Source organism: Cebus imitator, unplaced genomic scaffold (genome assembly GCF_001604975.1).
Source record: "Cebus imitator isolate Cc_AM_T3 unplaced genomic scaffold, Cebus_imitator-1.0 Scaffold33, whole genome shotgun sequence".
Lineage (NCBI taxonomy): Eukaryota > Metazoa > Chordata > Mammalia > Primates > Cebidae > Cebus > Cebus imitator.
Window position 1 is genome coordinate 2,771,509 of NW_016107348.1, and position 13,428 is coordinate 2,784,936.

The 13,428-nt window shown below is 45.9% G+C and overlaps 1 protein-coding gene across 7 annotated transcripts in view; it reads left to right on the forward strand.

Annotated features, from left to right (window-relative positions):
• Positions 1 to 13,428, forward strand: part of CACNA1E (calcium voltage-gated channel subunit alpha1 E) — a 496,128-nt gene that overhangs the window by 409,095 nt on the left and 73,605 nt on the right. For 6 of the 7 annotated variants that reach the window (XM_017524464.2, XM_017524463.2, XM_017524471.2 and 3 more), the window contains exons 11-19: positions 2,974 to 3,027; positions 3,666 to 3,755; positions 4,675 to 4,884; positions 5,640 to 5,752; positions 7,339 to 7,451; positions 7,770 to 7,901; positions 8,366 to 8,438; positions 9,630 to 9,747; positions 12,353 to 12,420. In XM_017524464.2, coding sequence (XP_017379953.2) covers positions 2,974 to 3,027; positions 3,666 to 3,755; positions 4,675 to 4,884; positions 5,640 to 5,752; positions 7,339 to 7,451; positions 7,770 to 7,901; positions 8,366 to 8,438; positions 9,630 to 9,747; positions 12,353 to 12,420 — 971 coding nt within the window. The remainder of the gene's footprint in view (positions 1 to 2,973; positions 3,028 to 3,665; positions 3,756 to 4,674; positions 4,885 to 5,639; positions 5,753 to 7,338; positions 7,452 to 7,769; positions 7,902 to 8,365; positions 8,439 to 9,629; positions 9,748 to 12,352; positions 12,421 to 13,428) is intronic. The other variant, XM_017524469.2, reaches the window with a different exon arrangement.

Here is a 13,428-nt window from a genome sequence, read left to right on the forward strand (position 1 = left end):
TCTTTTCTCTATTCCTAATAGAAAACATAGCACAAAAGTGAGGTCACAGAGGAAAAATTTGAGTATGACTTAGTGCCTAGTTGCTTGAGCCTTATTCTGTAGGAGCTTTGGAATGACACTGTGAACTTACTTTGAACACCAACACACAAAAACCCTCCCTAAACTCTGCAGGCAACTTTGGTGATCTCCAAGGGCTGGGAGAGTACATATATGATTGGCATCTGCACTCTCTTTAGCCTCTGGAAACGTGAGCGACGTGTGTTGACTATACGTGCATTTCGCCCTTTCTCCTCCAAGGCTGTTGTGTAGGGATGAAGCGGACACGAATATCCCCTACCTCTTCCTAGAATGGTTAACTCAGGCTTGCCATGGGAGGGCGAGCCGATTTGCCTGCAGGCCAGGCAGGCAGCTTGATGGTCCCAGCTGTCCTTGGCTTCCTCGGCGGAGGAGCCATCTGACAGACCACTAAGAGAGCTGGCAGCAGACCCAGGAAGGAGCCCTCCCAGCCCTGGCCACCTACACAGGTCAGGCGGCACAGTTTGCTGCTCCCTGAGGCTCTGCCTTTCAAATACTTACAGAATTCCAAGGCTTCCCTTTCTTCCAGTTGGCAAAGCCAGCTCTCTCCTCCTTCTAAGAAAAAAGACGCACTGCGACGTCAAAGTGTGCTTCCTGGCCCTTCCCTTTACAAATGGAGCGCGAGTGAATCAGAGACATATGGGTTACATTTCCCTGGAAAGACACTCAAGCTCTAAAGCGAACTTGGCAAAAGGCATGGGGTAGGGAGGAAGGGGGGTGGCTTCAGCACATCCAGAGCCCTGAGTGCTTCTCAGAGATCTCAGCAGCATCACACACCTTCAATCCGTCCTGGGGGGTCCCCAGACCTGCCCACCCCAAAGCCCAGACAGTGTGCACAGCAAAAGTGACTGTCTGGCTAAGGTAATTAAAGTTGCTATGAGGTATTTTAGCAAGTAGCTGATGTTAAAATGATGCCCTCCAAACATGTGCTATAAAATGACTTAAAAACCCTTTATGTCTGCAGGAAGGAACACCCCACCAATAACACTTAACCTGCTAACTTAGCATTTTACCAGAGGCTATACTTAAAAAAGAAAGCAAACGTTTATGCCTTGGTAATAACGGCCATCCTGTGAGTACCATCCCAGCCTTAAAATGTTCCCCTCCCTAGGAAATGTATTATATACTCTCCATTTTATCTGCAGCTGGAATTAGGGTCATGACTTTCACCTATCTTGTCCTTTTACTTGTTAAAAGTGTTTGAATTAAACCATTGTGTAGTAGGGTCTGCAGCAAGCTTTCCCCCAGCAGCTGGGATCTTGGGGAATGTTCACTGAGGCCTGCAGCTCCCTGGCCTATGGGTTGAGCTCAAAACTCATCCCATCACTCCTCACAGGGCATGCAGGATCCCATCAGATCCCTCTTTTGTTGGTGCACTTGGAGCGATGCTGGTGAGATTTGGCCCAGCAAGGCTTAATAGAAAATGTTACCCGTCAGATGTGACACCTCAGTAGAGTATAGGACTGCTCCTGGGGGGCCAAGAGGGAAAAGCACAGGGGACCGCGTGGTGTCGTTATAGAACTCCAACAGGCAAATCTATCATTCCAACCGTCCTTAAGTTCTCTAACACCAGCTAGGTGTTCAATAATCAGCTAAATTCTAACACTAAATACTGCCTCAAATTAGCACAGACCCCTCAGGTTAAAGGCTCAGTTCCACAAGACTGCCCCCACTTTAGATGGCAGCCAAAAGTGGGGTTCCAGGCAATCAACATGTCTGCCTGGCTGACTACAAATCTGGGGATTCCTATACCACCACCGCCGCCCCCCCAACTTTTCACAGATTCAGTAATTTGCTAGAATGACTGACAGAACTTTGGAAAAACCATACTGTATTAGAACAGCTACAACTCAGGGGCAGCCCAATAGAAGAGGTGATAGGGCAGGTAACGGGGGTGGGGACACAGAGCTTCATGTCCTCTTTGGGAACACTACCCTCCCAATTCGTTGATATGTTTACCAACTCCGATGCTTCCTGAACCCCAACATTTAGGGGGGGTATGGATATTTCATTACATAGGCATGCTCGATTAAATTATCAGCCGTTGGCAATTAAACTCATCTCTAGTGCCTCCTCCTCCCCAGAAGTGGGCACAGGGGGAGGCTGAAAGTTCTGGCCTCCAGTCCTGAGGCTGTTTGTTCTGGCCACAAGCCATCTCCTCTAATTTCTCCAGGGCCCCTCTCTGCTCCATGAGTCATTTCATTAGCATATGAAGGACTGCCAGGAAAGAGACAAAAACCAAATACTTACTTTTTTCATTATACCTTAGAGACAAATCCATGATGGGCCCAAGCCTCTTTGGCTGAAGCTCTGGTCCACCAAGACAGGATTGAAGCGGTGGGGACAGGAGGAAGCCCACAAGCCCTGCTGCTGTCTCCAAAGACCTTTGGGTGTCTTCCTCTGACCTCTCCTCAGAGACATAGACTAAAGCCCAAAACACGGGCTCAGCTCCTGGATGAGGATATAGATGTTATGACCAGTGGCCACTGGCAAGAGAAGCTAAGCAAGCACTTGTTGCTAGAAGTTCAGGGAGTTAGGAAAGAGGGGAAGCTGGGTGGAATTAAAAACAGAAATGGAAATGTTTCATTCCTATCAACTTGGGGGATTTTAGCCTCTTCTCCTCCTCTCACAGGTAGCCTCCTGAATAGAGGTATTAGACACAGAGCTGTTACCAGTTCCCCCCAAGCATCCCCCACCCAAGGCTTCCTTTCTGCTCTCAGGAGCTCTCTGTGCACCCTCTGTGACACTTGCTTTCTTTCTGAAGCTGGTGGCTATGACAGGCCCTGAACTCTGCTCTCTCTCTCTTGCCCTGAGCTAGAGCTGTCCCTGAGGGATTTTCATCTTGCAGAATAATTTGGCATTTACAGATAATTTACCAAACCATTTGTTTCCATATAGAGGAAGTCATGCTCGCTGAAGAAAATAAAAATGCTGGAACATCCGCCTTAGAAGGTAAGGAAATGCTCTGATGCCTTATTCTACTTGCATCTGCCCCCTCTTAGGCGATGGCAATCTCTCTTGATCAAAAGGGGAGAAAGAAAAGAGGGTGCTCTGGGATTTGAAATGAGAGTCTTTCTGTCATAAAATCCCTCATGCTTTAAAATGAAGGGAATTGAGTCACAGATTTAAATGCCTTTTAAAGTGATGAAAATGAAACCCAAGAGTTGCTTTGTTCCAAGGCGTGTGATTGATACTGAGCAAGAAAAAGGCCATCCTACAACCAATGCTATCTAAAGGGACCTTCTCTTAAAATGTATGGGGATCACCTTGAGACTACTTCATTACCAGGAGGTGGCATTGTAGTTGAAGAGCCAGGACAGATGGACACGGAGTGCCTGTTTACCTCCTGCAGTTAGACAGGCTCTAGCATCGCTTCCAGAGCGCTTGTGTTTCAGGAGGTGCTGGTGAGCACAGCATTTGTGGTCCTGTAGACATCCTTGATTTCTGTTACCCCAGCTTAGGTATTAAAGGCAGATGCCTGTGTCACAAGGACCTCACACAAGGCCTCTTGCCTGCAGTCCTCAAATTTTATCTAGAATGGTCTAGGAGTATTTGTGGCCTCTCACTGGCCTTCCCTTTCCCTGGTGTAGTGCTTCGAAGGGCAACCATCAAAAGGAGCCGGACAGAGGCCATGACCCGAGACTCCAGTGATGAGCACTGTGTTGATATCTCCTCTGTGGGTGAGTGGGTCCAGTTGGATCTTTTACCTCTCTGAGTCTCCCATGAAAAGGAATATCCTGCCTTTGAGAAGCACCACAAGGAGGGAAAGAATCTAAAGAGTTTGGAATTTAGGAATGCAATTAAGGAAAAGGGCAGAAATCTAATCTAGATAGCGAAAAAAAAAGACTTGGGGATGCTGTTCACATGAAACATGGGGTTCATGGAGTTTAGGGCTAAGAATCCAACCCAGTGTTTTCAGGTGTGGCAGATGTATTCCATTTGCAGAGGTATCCACTCTCTCCTGGGTGTGATGATGAGAATCTACTTTGGGACATTGTTCAAAGGATTCTGAGGAACTGTGGCTTCCAGGGACCCAGATGTGAGATCTTGAAGCCATGCGCTCAACCACAGCAGCCCCCAACTACTTCCATCATGTGAAATTCAGTCTGATTGGCAATTCTATAACGTGACGTGTTCCATCTCAGGTTCTCCTAGAGATTGTGGCCGACAGCAGGTTTTTCCTCCCCAGACAAAGCAGGTCTTCTTCCATCCTGAAAAGCAGAAGAGACTTACAAAACTCATTGCTCTTTTGTGCTGCCAGTGGTAGAAATATCACCAATGCAGCAGAAAGATTCCGGTGTTTGAAGCATATTTAAAAGGAAAGGTCAAGAGAGAAGCCCAATCTGTTGCAATCTGGTGTCCTGCCTGGGGACCTCTTACGTTCTCTAGGACTGAGAGTGCCCGGAGAGGAAAAACAGGGTCACTGCCTGCAGAAACTACGGAGCCCACAAGACGGGGATTCCCCAGACCTGCAATGTGGCGGTGACCTTCCCTTGGGACTAGAGCAGCCCGACTTGCCCTTCGAATGCTCCCTGACCATGGAGGGTGACCATAGGATACCTTGCAGCCTCATTCTTCCTCCTTCCTTCTCCCCCTTAGGCACACCTCTGGCTCGAGCCAGTATCAAAAGTGCAAAGGTAGATGGGGTCTCTTATTTCCGGCACAAGGAAAGGCTTCTTCGCATCTCCATTCGCCACATGGTTAAATCCCAGGTGTTTTACTGGATTGTCCTGAGCCTTGTGGCACTCAACACTGCCTGTGTGGCCATCGTTCATCACAACCAGCCCCAGTGGCTCACCCACCTCCTCTGTAAGTAAAGCCTCTCTCTAAAGCCTCCTCTGCTGGCCCCCATGTGGGGCAGCTTGATGTGTGTGTGAACACAAGAGAGCAAAGCACCCTGTTAGGAGGGGTTCTGCCTCTTTGCACTGTGAGGGAGGCCACATCGTCCTCAAGCGGGGCTGGAGTATCTTGTGACTGCTTCCAGCTTTCATTCTTTAGGTAAACAGATCATTGTTGATGAATCAACAAGATCGCATAAGTTAACACCTTTTGGTACCATGAAGCCTTCACTTTCTTTCTTAAGGAGGCTCAGTGATAGGGAGTTTTGATCATGGAAATCCTGGGCAGGAAGTTCTCAAGGCGATGGAGGTGTCAAATAGACCAAAGGAAGAGCTTCTACGTCAGCTCTAGATTAGACTGCCACTGAGTGAGAGTGAGGGTCAGGGGCCTGTCCCTGCTGGGTATGTGGGGAGGAATCCAGCTCTTTCATCAAAGACATAGTAAGTCCTCTCTTTCCCCTCTGAGGGCTCTCAGCCATATAAAGGCCAGAGACAGGCCTACCTATTGAAAGAGAGCAATGCTGATTTGTTGAGCATGCCTGGGACTCAGCCTGGGTCAGAGGGTACTCAGACATCATTAGGCTCTGCCCAGCCGCGGCCTGACACGGCCACTGGGTATCCTGACCATGTGTTGCTGTGAGCTCTTCTGTAAGTAGGTGTGCTAGCTGAGGGGTGCATGAGCCCACCCCACACGTGGAACCAACGCTCTACTTTTAATACTTCCAGACTATGCAGAATTTCTGTTTCTGGGACTCTTCCTCTTGGAGATGTCCCTGAAGATGTATGGCATGGGGCCTCGCCTTTATTTTCACTCTTCATTCAACTGCTTTGATTTTGGGGTAAGTCCTCGAAAGCCTGCTTGTGCTTCCGCTTCGTGTTGATAGGCCCTGGTTTTAGATAAGCAGCTTGCTCCTTACTCAGCATGAGGCATTGAAATCAGAATATATAAAAGCAGAATAGATAAGATTAGCTAAAGGGAATTCAGAAGTCAGTGAATCCTTCCCATGCAAGGGTTGATTGATTCTAAGCTCTTTGATTTTTAATATTTTTAGTAAAATGTAACACATGCATTATAGAGGGTACACTTAAGTGTACAGCTCCATGAGAGTTTACAAAGCTACCCATAGCCAGAGTTTTGAACCACTTATTATCTTAGGGGAAGGACAAGGGACTTGATTCTGGTGGTTCCATAGGAAAGAGAAGCTTTTTTATTTGTTCTTCTGTTTCCATTTAAAATTGGGATAATTGTCTAGATAGACCCTCATACAAACACACACACACACACACCCTTATATTAGCACGTCCCCACATAGAAAAACAGCTAGCTGAAATAATCTATGTAGTATGGATATCTAAATGTATATATTATGCTAACACTTAAAGGTGATTTCACATACCTTTTTTTTTTTTTTTTGGTCCCCTGCTGCTTACAGGAGTCCTATGAACTATATTACATTTCAGAAGTTAGTCTTCCCACTTAAACGAGAATAAACAGAAGCTATCGTGACCGAGTCCGTATACCCACTTAGCAGCAGAACCGGGTTGCGGAACTTTGGGCTCCTGAACCACTTCTCTTTCTGCCAATCCCACTACTTTTTCTGCCAAAGCTTCAGTTAGTTAGGTGCTAAAGATTTTGAGCACTTGCTAATCTACATTCTAACTTGGAACATATGGTTCTGAGTAGGGGCAATTTTCAGGCAGAACAGCTAGTGAGAGATCACTTTAACCTTAGTGTCTTTGCATCCATACCTTTCAGCATTGCTGTCGGGATTAATATTTGTTATTTTTCCTAGCACAAGATCTAGAACACAGTGGACATTCGATAAATATATAATTAAAACAAAAGGAAATTGAAATGTTCATCTGAAATTGTAGCAATCAGATCCTATGTCACCGTGAACTGTCACATTGAAGGATGCAAGACCTCAAATGTCTGAAAGATATTTATTATATCAAGGACTGACATGTTCTTGTTAGCACTAAATTTTTGGATGATGAGAGAATGCAGACCTGCAAAATTTCTGTGTTGAGATGCAACTTGTACTAATTCAAATTAGTTTCCGTGGTTTGAGTACCACTCCTTTGTCAGTTTGTTCAAGGGGTGGTAGTGTCAGAGCAGCAGAAGCAGCAACTGGCTGTTGTAGTTTTCACCAAGGACAGGAGTCAGAAAGCCAATCTACAGTACAAAGTATCAAAGTTAGGAAGGGGATTGGAGAGCAATGGGAGCGAGGTGGCAGCTGTCCACATAGGTAGTTCCACTGAAGGTAGGGCTGGTGGGAGAGGAGAGTTTTTATTTCCCCATCCCCCACTGAGAGCTGTTGATTGTATGCTGGGTGCTAGAATGCCCCCTCTCCTCCTCCTCCACCCTCCTCCTGTCCTCTCCTCCTTCCTCCTCCTCTCACTGTGGCTGGCATTGCTTCTCTAGGTCACAGTGGGCAGTATATTTGAAGTGGTCTGGGCAATCTTCAGACCTGGTACATCTTTTGGAATCAGTGTCTTGCGAGCCCTCCGGCTTCTAAGAATATTTAAAATAACCAAGTAAGTGATCAGAATTTGGACTTTTCCCAATGACTTTGAGAGTAGACCCCATCTCCTCTTTCCCCCATGGGGGGAAGTATCTCTTCCCTGCCCTACCCCTTCTCTATTCTTCAGCTCTTCCTTCTTCTCCAAAGATTAAACCAAAAATATCTATGATGCCACATTCCTAAGGGGAGCAATAGGTTGCTGCCCTCTCTACTTCCTACAAATATACAAATGCAGCTTATTTCATAAACTACAAGGCACATGCTGAGCTGGGCTTGCGGGGGTGACTTGGTATGCAGTGTTCACAGCTGTCACATTGTCTGGGTTTTGTAGGTATTGGGCTTCCCTACGGAATTTGGTGGTCTCCTTGATGAGCTCAATGAAGTCTATCATCAGTTTACTTTTCCTCCTCTTCCTCTTCATCGTTGTCTTTGCTCTCCTGGGAATGCAGTTATTTGGAGGCAGGTAAGTGCTCAGAAGCTTTCCATCCAAAAGACGCTCAAAACCCAGTCATAGCCTGTGTTGGGCTAGGGTCATTAACTCCGTCCATCGTGTTAACTACTATCTTGTCTGCCCTTGCCCATGGCGTGAATTGACCACTGAGTGAGTGTATATGTGGAGTAAACTTCTCCATTTTATTCCTTTCATGCTGTAAAGGGTTCTCATTCTGGGGACCCATGTCTTTGGTGCTGTCCCTGAAATGTGCAGCATGGGCAGCCCAACCCCTGTCTCACTACCCACATCCTTCAGAGTGCATAGTTCATCAATAGTAGAACTGTTACAGTCTCTGTAAGTTACTTGGAACTGGGAAAAAGTAGGGAAGAGGGGGGTTGTGGAAGAAAGGAGAAAAGAAAAAACTATGATCTTGGGAATGAAAAACTTGGTATGTGAGATTTTCATTCCCTTCTTTCTTCCATTTTATTTTTCAGGTTTAACTTTAATGATGGGACTCCTTCAGCAAACTTTGACACCTTCCCTGCAGCCATCATGACCGTGTTCCAGGTATGAGGCCAGCTATGGGTCAGAAGTGCTGTGTGGGGTCCCTTGGACTACACACTGCAAGACAAGGAAGAGTGTCGGGAGAATTCAGATTTCCTCACCAGGCTCCTCCCAGGGGATGAGGCACTCCTTCTAGTTCAGCAGTCATTACTACAGTAATCCCTAGAACTTCTGTGGCTTTGTTCTTGCCACTAATATGAGAGCTCTGTTGGGACCACCTCGTTGTCTTCTCCCACACCTGTGAGTTTGCAGGAGACACTGAGTCTGAGACATTCAGCCAAGAATCACATTTGTGGTTTTCTGAAATCCAGGGGCATCTTCTAACCCATTTAAGGAGGTATCCATTAAATGGTGTTTATTTAACAAGGTCTCTTTTCACCCTCACTTCCCTCAAAACTCAACTGTTTAAATCATGGGGAAAACTCAAAATCAATAGTGTCTTAGACCTAAAGAAAAATTCTATTTGGCCAGAATCTGAGGTTAGACCACAACCCAAGTTTCCTGAACTGCAGCCCACAAGGCTCTTTCTAATCATGCCACTGTTCCAGACACTGTATCTGGGCAGCTCTGAGGACAGTTAGATAATGACCAGACCACCAGATCTGTATGATTTCCACAAGGACCTTGCAAAGCTGGAGGTAGGAGACACTCTGTAGTTGGAGGAACAGAACCTTTCCCTTTGATGCTCTCCTTCTGTTTTCAATGCCTAAAATTCTCTTCCGTATCAAAAGAAAGTTTAGGATTATTTATGGGAATTACTATTTTTTTTTTTTTTGAGATGGAGTTTCACTCTTGTTACCCAGGCTGGAGTGCAATGGCGCGATCTTGGCAACCTCTGCATCCGGGGTTCAAGCAATTATCCTGCCTCAGCCTCCTGAGTAGCTGGGACTACAGGCGTGCACCACCATGCCCAGCTAATTTTAGTAGAGACAGGGTTTCACCATGTTGACCAGGATGGTCTCGATCTCTTGACCTCGTGATCCACCCGCCTTGGCCTCCCAAAGTGCTGGGATTATAGGTGTGAGCCATCATGCCCAGCCGGGAATTACTATTTTTTTTTTTATAACTTCCTGGCAGGACGGTCAAGCAAGGGGATAGATGCAAAAGACCTAGGCCCAGAATTTGCCCTTGGTATTGGCCCCATTTTCTCCACCAGCCCAGGTTTCTGATGCGCCTGTCATTTGCTTTGTGTAGATCCTGACGGGTGAGGACTGGAATGAGGTGATGTACAATGGAATCCGCTCCCAGGGCGGGGTCAGCTCAGGCATGTGGTCTGCCATCTACTTCATTGTGCTCACCTTGTTTGGCAACTGTATCCTTTTCAGGATGTACCTCCTCAAGCTGCCCGCCTTCCGGGACCAGCATTTGAGGAGTATTGGTGGTGGTGCTAGGGCGTGGGTTGATAGGGCAGGGGCGTGGACATTGTTTGGTGTACTAAAGTAAATCAGGATCCTGATCTGAAGGAATTTGTGTACTAGCTGGGTCAATAATGCAAACATAAGATAGAGTATTATCCAAATCTGTCGTGTACACGAATAATAACACAGGACGATGTTGCACTGAATGGTTGGAGGTACTGTGAGCTGGAGAATATTAGAGAAGGCAGAGCTCACTGTAGGCTGAAATCACAGGCACACTGTAGCACTAATGATTTAATTACATGCTAATGTCGAACAGAGCCTGCCACATAGTGAGATCTCAAAAATTAGTGTTAGGATTAATGCTGTTACTGTGAATTATAGCAAATATTTATTGTCTTTGTGCTACACGTGAGACATTAAACTAAGTGCTTTGTAGCCAGTGTTTCATCTAATCCTTATAAGACAAAGAAAATATATCTCAGTTAAGTAAAATAACTACTGAATTGTAAAGGGAGACTAAAGATCAGTTCCATCTAACTCCAGTGCCTCATCCGATCACAAGATCTAGACCAGGAGATTTAGGTTTTAATTCCAGCAACTCTGTGTATCAGTTGTGTGGCTTTGGGAAAGTTACTTAATCACTCTGAGCTTCTATTTTTCACAACTGAAAAGAGAATAATATTTATCTCCTTTGTTAGTGGTGAATACCAAATGAGATAGTTTATTTGCATGTAATTCATAACTACGGACTTTTATACAACTGTTAGATGCTTTTGGGGAGTTGGGGTTTGCTGTGAATTTGGATTAGCAGAACAAAAAGGGAGAGCCATGGGAGGTAGGTGTACTTTTGCATTTTTCATAGTTTCATAGAAAAGACGTGCTCTTTTACGTTTTCTGCTCTGAAAACTTCTAGAGGTTGGATCAGACTAGAAGCACAATATGAGAAACTCATGAAAAGAATGCAAGGCAGTGAGTCACAGACGTGAAAGCTCTACGAGTCCCAATGGCGCCGTGATTTTCCAGATATTCTGAGGGTTGTCGGAGCTGGGCATCAGTGCTAGAACAGTTCTATGTTCCACAACACCTAGGCGTTGAAGACAGTTGGAAATTGAGATTTCAGGGCCTAGAGTATGACATAGGAGTGGACTTCAGAGTGAGTCATGTCTGCTGTGTGACATTTTGTTAAATGAATTGTGGAACCCTTCAGGACCCTCACAAGAAGAATGCGAAGTTACCATCTCATTTTGGGGAGATGCTCAGTAGCAGGGGCTGTGGAATCTCACTTTGTTTTGTATTTCAGGACAGAATAGTGTGATGCTCATTGGTGTAGGTGAGATTCAATTCCAGCCTCCCAGAATGGGGAGATGAGCTCCTACACTGAGCTGTCTACACATCTCACTCAACGATTCTCTTAGTTGGTATTGCTATGGGTAAAGGCCACAGCTGTCTAAAGACCTTTTGAATGTGGCTGAACAAACTCAAAGTGCTTTTGCTTTCTCAGAGTGTTCCCTTACTCGTCAACAATCAACACAGAAGACTTCTGTGACCAAATGCATGGTTTTTTTTTTTTAACCCACCAACAAGCAAGCGGTCCTGCAGTGGATACTAGTTGGTGTCCTCTAATCAATTTTGACGCTGTCTACCTGGAGATCGCATCAGATCCCACGGGTTGAGGGCTCCATCTCCAAGACTGCCCCTGCCTTCTGATGACAGTTGCATGCCTCAGGTGACTTTGCCTGTGCTTCTGACCCATAGGCTACAATTCAGCATTCCCACAAACCCCTTCCTGGGCTTGGTTAATTTGCTAGAGTGGCTCACAGAACTCAGGGAAACACATTTACAGGTTTATTATAAAGGATATTACAAAGGATACAGTTGAAGAGAGGGAGAAGAAAAGGCATGTGGGATGGGCATGGAGCTTTCATGCCCTCTTGGGAGTGCCAGTCTCCAGGAACCTCCACATGTTCAGCTATACAGAAGCTTTCTGAACCCTGTCCTTTTGGATTTTTATGGAGTCTTCATTACATAGGCATGATTAATTAATCCTTTGGCCATTGTTGATCCAACTTAACCTTCAGCCCCTCTCCTCTCCCTAGAGATTGGGGGGTTAGGGCTGACAGTCCCAACTCTCTAACCTTGCCTTGCTTTGCTGACCAGCCCCCATGCAGAAGCTACCTAGGGGCTACCAGATAACACTTTGGAGTTTCTAAGGATTTTAAGAGTTGTATGCCAGGAAACACAGTTAAAGACCAAATAATACTTTTTCACAGTATCTTAATTCTTCTCACCCCATCTGGCTCCCAGGTGGTTTAATTCAGGCATTTCTTTATCCTGGGTAAAAATGATATGCAGAAGGAGGGAAGACATATCCTTTCTCCTTTCAACAGAGCTGTACAACCTCTCCCTCTCTGTTCCCACAGCCCCTGCTTAGGTGACTCTTCAGGGTAGCTTCTGTTCCTGTTAGTGTCCCAGGCAGGAAAGATCATTAGGTGGCCTCTCAGCCTTGCTGAAGACTTTTGCTTTTCTTATTTGCCCATCCTTAATTCATCACCCCAGACACGCTACTGAATGTGTTCTTGGCTATCGCTGTGGATAATCTGGCCAATGCCCAGGAGCTGACCAAGGTAAGCATTGTTCTCTAGGGATCTGATGTTTCTCTAATGCCATTGGGTACCCTCCAGCTTTTGGAACCCTCCAAAAGTCTACATTGTCTGACTCAGGCCTGCCAAGAAGGACCTTTCTGGAAACTTCTGGACGGTTGGATAACCATAGACCCCTGAAGGAAGCCTAGTTCGCTTTTATTGAGTTTGGTGAGCCTCAATCTAGCCTGGGGGACTCAAGAAACACAAAATAACATCTTAATTTCTATGATCCCTCAAAGGAGTCCTTTCCAGGATTATCACGGAGAGTCAAGAACATTCTAGAGCCCTGGTTTTCAATTCCATCTCTGCTACTGCAATCTATGGCACTGTGACCCAGGTCACATGACTTAACCCTCTGGGTTTTGGTGGAAGAGAGATCACGGCCGTCACAGTTCCCAGGCTATGGCTGTTGGATTATTCCAGTAGCCATGGTCATTTTGGGAAAATTTCAATGAAGCCAGATACTAAATTTCTCACAGAACGGCTCCTTCCTTTTCTGATTAACTTCCCCAGTCTGGGGAGGCAACGTTAACCGCAGTGGGATGGTCTACAGAGATGAGTAAAAACCCTTCTCTCCATAGAGAGAGCCGATGTGGTTTTGGGCAGAGGTGCATAGCATCCTGCTGTCATTTCCGAGCTTCTTCCAATGCATTCTGTGATGTTCTTTGTACATCCTTGAGGGTCTTCGTATCTGCATATATGGTAGGAAAAATACCAGCTTTAGTTGCTGAGAAACTGGGCCTGAATCCCATGCCTGCATTGGCTGTGTTGGCTTGGATTGGACTCCTGATCTCCATTAGCGTCAGTTTCCTCATGTGTGAGACGGGAATGCTGTACCCACATTGTATACCTCACAGGTTTACTGTGAGGATCAAGCGAAATAATGCCTGTGAAAAACCATAGCATGCTCTGAAGATGGATGTACTATTATCAGCTCTAGTCATTTTACCTGAGCTGGTTTTCCCTGGGTTCATCACATAGAGGGGACAC